This window comes from Salmo salar, unplaced genomic scaffold (assembly GCF_965601325.2).
Source record: "Salmo salar unplaced genomic scaffold, fSalSal1 ptg000306l, whole genome shotgun sequence".
NCBI classification, from domain to species: domain Eukaryota; kingdom Metazoa; phylum Chordata; class Actinopteri; order Salmoniformes; family Salmonidae; genus Salmo; species Salmo salar.
This window is the reverse complement of record NW_027675347.1, coordinates 2,232,111-2,245,028: the sequence shown is the minus strand read 5'-3', so window position 1 is coordinate 2,245,028 and position 12,918 is coordinate 2,232,111. Positions and strand designations below refer to the sequence as shown.

At 38.7% G+C, this 12,918-nt stretch overlaps 1 protein-coding gene across 1 annotated transcript in view; it reads left to right on the top strand.

Annotated features, from left to right (window-relative positions):
* The window catches only part of LOC145875672 (uncharacterized), a gene marked incomplete at its 5' end in the record, with an annotated part of 34,177 nt that extends 21,811 nt beyond the window's left edge, over positions 1-12,366 (top strand). The window contains one exon of the mRNA XM_082971510.1: positions 11,652-12,366. Within this exon, the coding sequence (XP_082827636.1) occupies positions 11,652-12,177 (526 nt within the window). The remainder of the gene's footprint in view (positions 1-11,651) is intronic.
* Between the last annotated feature and the right edge of the window lie 552 nt (positions 12,367-12,918).

Below are 12,918 nucleotides of genomic sequence, written 5' to 3'. Positions count from 1 at the left end.
TGAGGGATAATTCCAGTGCAGTACATGTGTAAAGGGTATTGAGGGATAATTCCAGTGCAGTACATGTGTAAAGGGTGTAGAGGGATATTTCCAGTGCAGTACATGTGTAAAGGGTGTTGAGGGATAATTCCAGTGCAGTACATGTGTAAAGGGTGTAGAGGGATATTTCCAGTGCAGTACATGTGTAAAGGGTGTTGAGGGATAATCCCAGTACAGTACATGTGTAAAGGGTGTAGAGGGATAATCCCAGTGCAGTACATGTGTAAAGGGTGTTGAGGGATAATCCCAGTGCAGTACATGTGTAAAGGGTGTAGAGGGATAATCCCAGTGCAGTGGTTATTGACTGCAGACTTAAAATGCTGAAAACAGGTCCCTAGTGGAATGACAACAACATGGCTGCTTGTTAAAGAAGAGATGGAGAGAGAGACAGAGATAACCATATACATTGCACATGGACCGTAAGAAATCCTGAATGTATTGAAATGCCTGGGCTCGCAGGGGATGTGTTAGTTCATAACCCATCATTTATACCTGTTAGTTCATAACCCATCATTTATACCTGTTAGTTCATAACCCATCATTTATACCTGTTAATTCATAACCCATCATTTATACCTGTTAATTCATAACCCATCATTTATACCTGTTAATTCATAACCCATCATTTATACCTGTTAATTCATATCCCATCATTTATACCTGTTAATTCATAACCCATCATTTATACCTGTTAATTCATAACCCATCATTTATACCTGTTAATTCATAACCCATCATTTATACCTGTTAATTCATAACCCATCATTTATACCTGTTAGTTCATAACCCATCATTTATGCCTGTTAATTCATAACCCATCATTTATGCCTGTTAATTCATAACCCATCATTTATGCCTGTTAATTCATAACCCATCATTTATACCTGTTAATTCATAACCCATCATTTATACCTGTTAATTCATAACCCATCATTTATACCTGTTAGTTCATAACCCATCATTTATACCTGTTAGTTCATAACCCATCATTTATACCTGTTAGTTCATAACCCATCATTTATACCTGTTAATTCATAACCCATCATTTATACCTGTTAATTCATAACCCATCATTTATACCTGTTAGTTCATAACCCATCATTTATACCTGTTAGTTCATAACCCATCATTTATACCTATTAGTTCATAACCCATCATTTATAACCCATCATTTATACCTGTTAATTCATAACCCATCATTTATACCTGTTAGTTCATAACCCATCATTTATACCTGTTAATTCATAACCCATCATTTATGCCTGTTAATTCATAACCCATCATTTATGCCTGTTAATTCATAACCCATCATTTATGCCTGTTAATTCATAACCCATCATTTATACCTGTTAGTTCAGGGGCGGTTCAGGCAGGCTGGCATGCTCCCCGACCTTACTTGGCAGGAACTAATGAAGATCCATTATAAACCCCAGGAAGAGTAGCTGCTGCCTTGGCAGGAACTAATGGGGATCCATTACAAATACTTGTATCAATATATTTGTGTCTCTTTACTCTCGGATTCTAAAATGCTAATTAGCATCAAAGTAGACGACATGCAAGACTACAAATCCCTGCAAGCTCCTGCATGTCATCTCTAGCCAACACCTTTCACAGAACAGTTCACTGAATTGTCCATTGAAATACATTTTGACACTTTAATCATTGCTACATTAAGGCCTGATTGGTGGAGTGCTGCAGAGATGGTTGTCCTTCTGGAAGGTTCTCCCGTCTCCACAGAGGAAATCCGGAGCTCTGTCAGAGTGAACATCGGGTTCTTGTTCACCTCCCTGACCAAGGCCCTTCTCCCACGATTTCTCAGTTTGTCCAGGCGGCCAGCTCTAGGAAGAGTCTTGGTGGTTCCAAACTTCTTCCATTAAATAATGATGGAGGCCACTGTGTTCTTGGGGACCTTCAATGCTGCAGAAATGTTAAAAGTAAATACATTTACAAAATGTTCTAAAAACCTGTTTTGGGTTTGTCATTGTGTGTAGTTTGATGAGGGTGAAAAATTATTCAATTTTAGAAGAATGCTGTAACGTAACAAAATGTGGAAAAGGTGAAGGGGTCTGAATACTTTACGAATGCACTGTATACCCCTGGTAGACTTTCTACCACTGGCAGAGTTTTCTACCGCTGGCAGTTTTGTACACAGTCATGTGATACGTGGTATAGAAAAGTCCAATCTTAGGAGAGTACATGGGAGGCACTATACTGTGTATCTGCATGTGTCTATCTGGTCAAAACCACTGATACAGGAGCCCCTCCACCCTCTGGTGGGATGGATCATGTCTACAGAGAAACTTAGATTTGTGTGTATTTGGTATATGTTGTAAAATTGTTAGATATTACTGCACTGTCGCAGCTAGAAAAACAAGCATTTCGCTACACCCGCAATAACATCTGCTAAACACGTGTATGTGACCAATAAAATGTGATTTTGATTTGAAATAAATGTCCTATTTATCAAAGGTGCTTTTGGCTGGTGTCAAAATGACTTCAAAGGATTTGAATTTGTTAAAAGTCCATTTTGATACAGAAACACTAAACCATGATTTAGATTTATTAAGAACAAGTTGATTGACAAAGTCATGAAAAATTGGAAGAATTTAATAAACCACATTTTGGCCATGATAAAAAGATATGCCTCTGGGATCAAAATGATCCATGTCAGAAGTATGGTTCAATGCAAATATGTAGTGGGTGTAAAGTTTGTTTCAATTTCTCACTCATTAAAAACGAATCAATCAACACATGCTTCTCTTTGAACGACTTAATATAATATTAAACTTTTATGAAATAAATGAAAAATAAACGTTTGGTTCCTCAACTGCGTTGCTTCGTCCAGTCAGCAGATGGCGATGTGCGTCTTTTAGGTTCAGGCGATGCTGCCAGTGTGACGTATAATCTAGTGGACGGGACGCTCCTTCAACAACAACAGCTAGTCAGACACCTCGGTAGCTTTCTAGCAAACATAGCTACAACATTCACGCTCTTTACACTGTTTTGGTGTATATTAGTCGATGTGTATTAAACACACTTCTGTCGTATGTACTTGTTGGCCCATTTAATTATATATTTACGTTGTTTGTCAGCTAGCTGGTTTGCTAAGTTAGCTTAGAACTAGGCTAGTCGCTAATGCTAACTAGCTAACATCCCCGACCATGAGTTCACTAAGCTACTCTCCTCCTGTTAAAGAGGAGGTCTGCTGGACGGAGAAAGAAGCTCTTGTGAAAGAGGAGGAGGAAGAGAAAGATGTTACAATACAAAAACAAGTAGAGGGTGAAGCTGTTAGCGTGAAAGAAGAAGAGAAAGACGTTTCAGTTAAAGAAGAGGAAGAGGCGTTCAGAGTGAAAGAGGAGGAGGATGTTACAGTAAAAGAAGAGGAGGAAGAGAAAGAGGAGGCAGTTTTTGGAGTGAAAGAGGAGGAGGGGGAGATGACTGTCACATTGGAGGAAGAAGAGGAGGTTGGAGATCTGTTTAACACCAGTAAGTACCGTCTCTGCAGTCGTTGAACCAATATGCAGTAAAGGGGTTCTACACTTTAATGTTGTTCTGTAGGAATGGCTGAAGCTACACTGTAACGTGTAGAACATCAAGAGTGGACCATCAACAAAACGTTAACAATTGATCAAATGCATCCAATGACAATGCCTGAAATACTGTAGTCCTCAATATCTCCTATTAGATTAGCCCAAGATGTTCTCTTAAAGGGGCAATCAGCAGTTGTTACATCCATTTTGGGACTTATACATTAATGATATGTACCCATCTGTTTCTTGAAGAAATCACTTATAAATGCCTCATGAGCTTAGTTCAACTGTCGTACCCCATCAGAACCCAAAATATAAGCTTTTATTTACTCCAATGTTTGTCAGTAAATATAAACAAACACTGTATATCCTCAAAACATGGTTAAAACTATAATGTTGATATCATGGATGGTTACATTTCTCCAGCCCCATCCCTCAGCTTTTTACCGAAACGGGCAGGGAGTTCGCTTTGTTATTGTTTCTACTGCTGATTGCTGCCCCCGTTACTCCTCAAGGTCCAAGGACTGAATGTTATTTTCAGAGGTAGACTGGCTCTGGCAGCTAAAATAGTCAAATAATCCATCTAAATGTGAATCGATTCTCAATTGCGATACGTTTCTAGAAACATAAATCGCTGTACTTTCATATCAATTCAGAATAATTTCACACAATACTTAAATATCACATCAAAATTATTTGAAATAATACTTTCATATCACATCAATTATTTCAAATACTTTCACATCAAAATTATTTCAAATAATACTTTCATATCACATCAAAATTATTTAAAATACTTTCACATCAAAATAATTTCACACAATACTTTCATATCACATCAAAATAGGTAACCAGTCGCGATGCCCCAAACATTGAATGCAAGTCAATTTATAACATTTTTGACATGTGTTTTTCTGGATTTTTTTGTTATTCTGTCTCTCACTGTTCAAATAAACCTACCATTAAAATTATAGACTGATCATTTCTTTGTCAGTGGGCAAATGTACAAAATCAGCAGGGGATCAAATACTTTTTTCCCTCACTGTAACTCCCAATCACGGCCAGTTGTGACACAGCCTGGACTCGAACCAGGGTGTCTGTAGTGACGCCTCAAGCACTGAGATACAGTGTTTTAGACCGCTGCACCACTCAGGGGCCCCAACATCATGTTCTAGTGCTGTCCCCAACTAAAATACATCTTGGTCAACCAAGAGTCATCTGTTCTTTCTACCAATCGATTGGTTTAAATGTTATGTATATTTTTCCATATATAGACACAACCCATGTGTTTTAATAAAATCAACTATATGTACTGAACTGGTCTGATGCTTTAAGCACACTGTTTGACCAAATAATTAAGACACACAAATGACTCGAGGGATGACTCGAACCTTTTCCATTTCGAGTGGCAATTTATCTGACCATTTCTACTGATCTGGTGCCAGTTAGGATTTTCATATGCACATTTTCATGGAAGATTTTAAAATCATTGTCTGTGATTAATCTACATTCTATCTAAATCTAAAAGAAAATTATACAAATCTAAAAGTAACTTTTATTGCCATTGCCAACTATGTAAAAATAGCCTACATAAAACCAACAAATAAAAACATTGCAGCCTGCAGGTAGAAAATATCCTATAAATCACATTTGCTGCACATGGCCTGTCTACAACAAACTTAAAACATATCAACTATCAACTGGGTCCTCCTAAACTTGTGATAGCAAGCCTGCAACATTGTATAAAATATTCTGGGCCTTATTCCCTGCCAGTGAGTTCTGGACAGACACAGCTGTAGGCTATTTGTGCAAAGGATAAGAAGTAATCAGGTCTTTTATGACATTTCCACTGGATCAGAGCATTACATTTTTCCCTTTTATGCTGAGTGTTTATCGAAAGGGTGAGAGCTGGAAATATATTTTTTAAATACTTTGAGGAACTATTCTCATTTGCAATTGATTTTGATTAGACTTTGTTTACTTGCTTTTTGATGTGAAGAAAATAATACTTTGAGAAGCTCCACAACTCATTAGTGGTGGTGCGTTAAGACAATCAGAAATACTATCAGACATCCCCAAATGGGCACATTTATAGGCCTACATTTGCACACAGGCCAGGTAGACTAGTCCTACTTCTATATGTGTAACCAGGTAGACTAGTCCTACTTCTATATGGGTAACCAGGTAGACTAGTCCTACTTCTATATGGGTAACCAGGTAGACTAGTCCTACTTCTATATGTGTAACCAGGTAGACTAGTCCTACTTCTATATGGGTAACCAGGTAGACTAGTCCTACTTCTATATGGGTAACCAGGTAGACTAGTCCTACTTCTATATGTGTAACCAGGTAGACTAGTCCTACTTCTATATGGGTAACCAGGTAGACTAGTCCTACTTCTATATGGGTAACCAGGTAGACTAGTCCTACTTCTATATGTGTAACCAGGTAGACTAGTCCTACTTCTATATGTGTAACCAGGTAGACTAGTCCTACTTCTATATGTGTAACCAGGTAGACTAGTCCTACTTCTATATGGGTAACCAGGTAGACTAGTCCTACTTCTATATGGGTAACCAGGTAGACTAGTCCTACTTCTATATGGGTAATTAGGTAGACTAGTCCTACTTCTATATGTGTAACCAGGTAGACTAGTCCTACTTCTATATGGGTAACCAGGTAGACTAGTCCTACTTCTATATGTGTAACCAGGTAGACTAGTCCTACTTCTATATGGGTAACCAGGTAGACTAGTCCTACTTCTATATGTGTAACCAGGTAGACTAGTCCTACTTCTATATGTGTAACCAGGTAGACTAGTCCTACTTCTATATGGGTAACCAGGTAGACTAGTCCTACTTCTATATGGGTAACCAGGTAGACTAGTCCTACTTCTATATGTGTAACCAGGTAGACTAGTCCTACTTCTATATGGGTAACCAGGTAGACTAGTCCTACTTCTATATGTGTAACCAGGTAGACTAGTCCTACTTCTATATGGGTAACCAGGTAGACTAGTCCTACTTCTATATGTGTAACCAGGTAGACTAGTCCTACTTCTATATGGGTAACCAGGTAGACTAGTCCTACTTCTATATGGGTAACCAGGTAGACTAGTCCTACTTCTATATGTGTAACCAGGTAGACTAGTCCTACTTCTATATGGGTAACCAGGTAGACTAGTCCTACTTCTATATGTGTAACCAGGTAGACTAGTCCTACTTCTATATGGGTAACCAGGTAGACTAGTCCTACTTCTATATGGGTAACCAGGTAGACTAGTCCTACTTCTATATGGGTAACCAGGTAGACTAGTCCTACTTCTATATGGGTAACCAGGTAGACTAGTCCTACTTCTATATGTGTAACCAGGTAGACTAGTCCTACTTCTATATGTGTAACCAGGTAGACTAGTCCTACTTCTATATGTGTAACCAGGTAGACTAGTCCTACTTCTATATGGGTAACCAGGTAGACTAGTCCTACTTCTATATGGGTAACCAGGTAGACTAGTCCTACTTCTATATGGGTAACCAGGTAGACTAGTCCTACTTCTATATGGGTAACCAGGTAGACTAGTCCTACTTCTATATGTGTAACCAGGTAGACTAGTCCTACTTCTATATGGGTAACCAGGTAGACTAGTCCTACTTCTATATGGGTAATTAGGTAGACTAGTCCTACTTCTATATGTGTAACCAGGTAGACTAGTCCTACTTCTATATGGGTAACCAGGTAGACTAGTCCTACTTCTATATGTGTAACCAGGTAGACTAGTCCTACTTCTATATGGGTAACCAGGTAGACTAGTCCTACTTCTATATGTGTAACCAGGTAGACTAGTCCTACTTCTATATGGGTAACCAGGTAGACTAGTCCTACTTCTATATGGGTAACCAGGTAGACTAGTCCTACTTCTATATGTGTAACCAGGTAGACTAGTCCTACTTCTATATGTGTAACCAGGTAGACTAGTCCTACTTCTATATGGGTAACCAGGTAGACTAGTCCTACTTCTATATGTGTAACCAGGTAGACTAGTCCTACTTCTATATGTGTAACCAGGTAGACTAGTCCTACTTCTATATGTGTAACCAGGTAGACTAGTCCTACTTCTATATGGGTAACCAGGTAGACTAGTCCTACTTCTATATGGGTAACCAGGTAGACTAGTCCTACTTCTATATGTGTAACCAGGTAGACTAGTCCTACTTCTATATGGGTAACCAGGTAGACTAGTCCTACTTCTATATGTGTAACCAGGTAGACTAGTCCTACTTCTATATGGGTAACCAGGTAGACTAGTCCTACTTCTATATGTGTAACCAGGTAGACTAGTCCTACTTCTATATGGGTAACCAGGTAGACTAGTCCTACTTCTATATGTGTAACCAGGTAGACTAGTCCTACTTCTATATGTGTAACCAGGTAGACTAGTCCTACTTCTATATGGGTAACCAGGTAGACTAGTCCTACTTCTATATGGGTAACCAGGTAGACTAGTCCTACTTCTATATGGGTAACCAGGTAGACTAGTCCTACTTCTATATGGGTAACCAGGTAGACTAGTCCTACTTCTATATGCGTATTCAGGTGTGCGTCCTTACTCAACATTGACAGGAGTGTTTCAAACAAAAGACAATTAATAAATTGACAACAATCTTGCGGGGTCAGGTCTGGGTGGTCTGCCAGGGGCCGTTTCATTTAGTATCTGTTTGGGTCAGTTGAGGAATGATTGTATTTCCCCATAGTATGTTGTACCGAAGTTGACCAACTGAAAGGGAGTGTAACTTTATGACTATAATTACTGTTCCCTGAAGGAGGGAAACGAGGTACAACACCTGTTTGGCCCCACCCCTTCCTGGGTCGGTGAAGAGCGATATTAAATTGAATATGACCTAAGGCTCGTATTTCTGTGTGTTATTATATTATAATTAAGTCTATGATTTGATCTTTGATATAGCAGTCTGACTGAGTGGTGGTAGGCAGCAGCAGGCTCGTAAGCATTCATTCAAACATTCATTCAAACAGCACTTTCCTGCGTTTGCCAGCAGCTCTTAGCAATGCTTGAAGCACAGCGCTGTTTATGACATCAAGCCTATCAACTCCTGAGATTAGGCTGGCAATACTAAAGTGCCTATAAGAACATTCTGGGTGGCAGGGTAGCCTAGTGGTTAGAACGTTGGACTAGTAACTGAAAGGTTGCAAGTTCAAATCCCCGAGATGACAAGGTACAAATCTGTCGTTCTGCCCCTGAACAGGCAGTTAACCCACTAAAGGTAAGAAAATATATAAATTAAATAAATAAATAAAAATGTATATGAATTTCAAATGATATAGAGAGAAATAGTTATATGTTAAAAGCTTTTTTACATGGCACATATTGCACTTTTACTTTCTTCTCCAACACTGTGTTTTTGCACTATTTAAACCAAATGGAACATGTTTCATTATTTATTTGAGACTAAATAGATTTTATTGATGTATTATATTAAGTTAAAATAAGTGTTCATTCAGTATTGTTGTAGTTGTCATTATTACAAATATATATAAAAAATCGTCCAATTAATCGGTATTGGCTTATTTTGGTCTTCCAATAATCGGCATCGGCATTGAAAAATCATAATCGGTCGACCTCTACTATGTTATCGTTGGTGATGTTATGGGTGGGCCTCTACTATGTTATTGGTGGTGATGTTATGGGTGGACCTCTACTATGTTATTGGTGGTGATGTTATGGGTGGATCTCTACTATGTTATTGGTGGTGATGTTAAGGACCTCTACTATGTTATTGGTGGTGATGTTATGGACCTCTACTATGTTATTGGTGGTGATGTTATGGACCTCTACTATGTTATTGGTGGTGATGTTATGGACCTCTACTATGTTATTGGTGGTGATGTTATGGGTGGACCTCTACTATGTTATTGGTGGTGATGTTATGGACCTCTACTATGTTATTGGTGGTGATGTTATGGACCTCTACTATGTTATTGGTGGTGATGTTATGGGTGGGCCTCTACTATGTTATTGGTGGTGATGTTATGGACCTCTACTATGTTATTGGTGGTGATGTTATGGGCCTCTACTATGTTATTGGTGGTGATGTTATGGGTGGACCTCTACTATGTTATTGTTGGTGATGTTATGGACCTCTGCTATGTTATTGGTGGTGATGTTATGGGTGGACCTCTACTATGTTATTGGTGGTGATGTTATGGGTGGACCTCTACTATGTTATTGGTGGTGATGTTATGGGTGGACCTCTACTATGTTATTGGTGGTGATGTTATGGGTGGACCTCTACTATGTTATTGGTGGTGATGTTATGGGTGGACCTCTACTATGTTATTGGTGGTGATGTTATGGGTGGACCTCTACTATGTTATTGGTGGTGATGTTATGGGTCTCTACTATGTTATTGTTGGTGATGTTATGGGCCTCTACTATGTTATTGGTGGTGATGTTATGGGCTAATTTGTTAAACACTTAGTGTACAAACCCTCATTGTCAGGCTGATGGAAAAGCTAGCCAAAGAGCATTTAACTGGTTGAAGTGTTTAACTATAAATCAGTTGATTTGCGACAATAACACAAACATATTAAGCAGGAGATTCAAACGAGCCTTACAATTATAATCCAAAAGTAATGTGAAATGTACTCAACCTGTAAATGGAGGCTATTTTTGCTGTCAGCCTATGAGAACTCCCCTGAGTTTTCCCCCACGGTGGTGAATTAGTGAATAGACACAGAGCTTAATGTGAGTTTCCTTGAGTAGCACTCCTGATCTTGCGCTGTAATATTCAGAATACAACGTGAAAAACTAAAATCTTAGCTCACCATTTTTGCTCCAGGCAGATATACTACATCCATAACTAGTGGTTTCCTCATTAGCAGATATAGTACATCCATAACTAGTGGTTTCCTCATTAGCAGATATACTACATCCATAACTAGTGGTTTCCTCATTACCAGATATACTACATCCATAACTAGTGGTTTCCTCATTACCAGATATACTACATCCATAACTAGTGGTTTCCTCATGACCAGATATACTACATCCATAACTAGTGGTTATTTACCAGATATACTACATCCATAACTACTGGTTTCCTCATTACCAGATATACTACATCCATAACTAGTGGTTTCCTCATTACCAGATATACTACATCCATAACTAGTGGTTTCCTCATGACCAGATATACTACATCCATAACTAGTGGTTATTTACCAGATATACTACATCCATAACTACTGGTTTCCTCATTACCAGATATACTACATCCATAACTAGTGGTTTCCTCATTACCAGATATACTACATCCATAACTAGTGGTTTCCTCATTACTAGATATACTACATCCATAACTAGTGGTTTCCTCATTACCAGATATACTACATCCATAACTAGTGGTTTCCTCATTACCAGATATACTACATCCATAACTAGTGGTTTCCTCATTACCAGATATACTACATCCATAACTAGCGGTTTCCTCATTAGCAGGGAGGAGTTTCTACAATCAGATTGTGTGTGCATCGCCCTCAATCATCGATGTTACTACTAATGTGAAAACAATACAAAATATGACTATTCTTGCTCATTTTGTGGGCCTTTAATCATCTGTCTGACTTTGTTGTTCATGCAGGAGAGAGACGTGACTATCGTGGATCCTCTGGGGAGCCTCAACAACCTCTTGATGCTGAAGAGGCAGAGAAGAGTCTCTCCACATTAGAACACCTCAAGAAACACCTGCAGACATCCACAGGGAAGAGAACTCACTGCTGCTCTGACTGTGGGAAGAGATTCACCTCATCAACAGGCATTAAAATTCATCAGAGAATCCACACAGGAGAGAAACCTTTTAGCTGTACTCAATGTGGGAAGAGTTTTACTCAATCAACCAGCCTGATATCACACCAGAGAACTCACACAGGAGAGAAACCTTATAACTGTGCTCAATGTGGGAAGAGTTTTACTAGGTCAACTGGCCTGATATCACACCAGAGAACACACACAGGAGAGAAACCTTATAGCTGTGATGAATGTGGGAAGAGTTTTGTTACATCTAACAGTCTGACTAAACACCAGAGAACACACACAGGAGAGAAACCTTATAGATGTGATGAATGTGGGAAGAGTTATGTTAAATCTAGCAGTCTGACTAAACACCAGAGAACACACACAGGAGAGAAACCTTATAGATGTGATGAATGTGGGAAGAGTTATGTTAAATCTAGCAGTCTGACTAAACACCAGAGAACACACACAGGAGAGAAATCTTATAGATGTGATGAATGTGGGAAGAGTTATGTTACATCTAGCTGTCTGACTAAACACCGGAGAACACACACGGGAGAGAAACCTTATAGCTGTGCTCAATGTGGGAAGAGCTTTAATGAGAAAAGCTGTCTGACTAAACACCAGAGAACACACACAGGAGAGAAGCCTTTTAGCTGTAATCAATGTGGGAAGAGTTTTACTCAGTCAACCAGCCTGATGTCACACCAGAGAAAACACACACAGGAGAGAAATCTTATAGCTGTGCTCAATGTGGGAAGAGTTTTACTATGTCTAACAAGCGGACTTCACACCATATAACACATACAGGAGAAACCTCAGCTGTGATCAGTGTGACCAGAGATAATCTGATAAAATACCTCAATCAATGAAATAATGTCAAATGTTTTAACATTGTAGAAGGAGTATTTTAATGATGTCACAATGTAGAACCCTAAACGTTTGTCCCCTGTTCTATTGATTTCAACATGATATGGATATTAGCCTCAGGGGGGAAATCCAGGCTCTGAATTGAAAGAGTTACTATTTATGAGATTTAACAAAAAGTGACTAACAAAAAAAGAGTTGTGTTACACTTACCATGTTGGTGACCCACTTGAATCAAAATGTAGCTAGCTGTTTCCTACAAATTATTAAGAAGTTAGTTTTCCGTATTGGATATGAGTTTTGTTTGGGTTCATTCCAAGGGGACGAGAGTTCTAGAAGCTCGTGGTAATTATTATTTTTTAAATTGTTTTTAATTGTTGACAGCCAGTGGACACCATGTTTATATTGGTGAAGGTGAAGCATTGTAGTGGATGGAAGTTGTTTTCTGTTGGTGGTGAGCACGTAAAGTGGAGTTTTTAGAAAAGCCTCTGAGTGTGTATTCCTAAGTGGGGGGCACCTTGGAGGTGTAAACAGGGCTGAGTCAGCTATCTGTGTGAACTGGATGAAAACTAGAATCTTTGTTTACTATTTAAGACAGTTTATGATATAGTATAAGCTAGTAAGGTGCACCTGGAATTATTTTAAACCTGTAATTGTTTTAAACCTGTAATTATT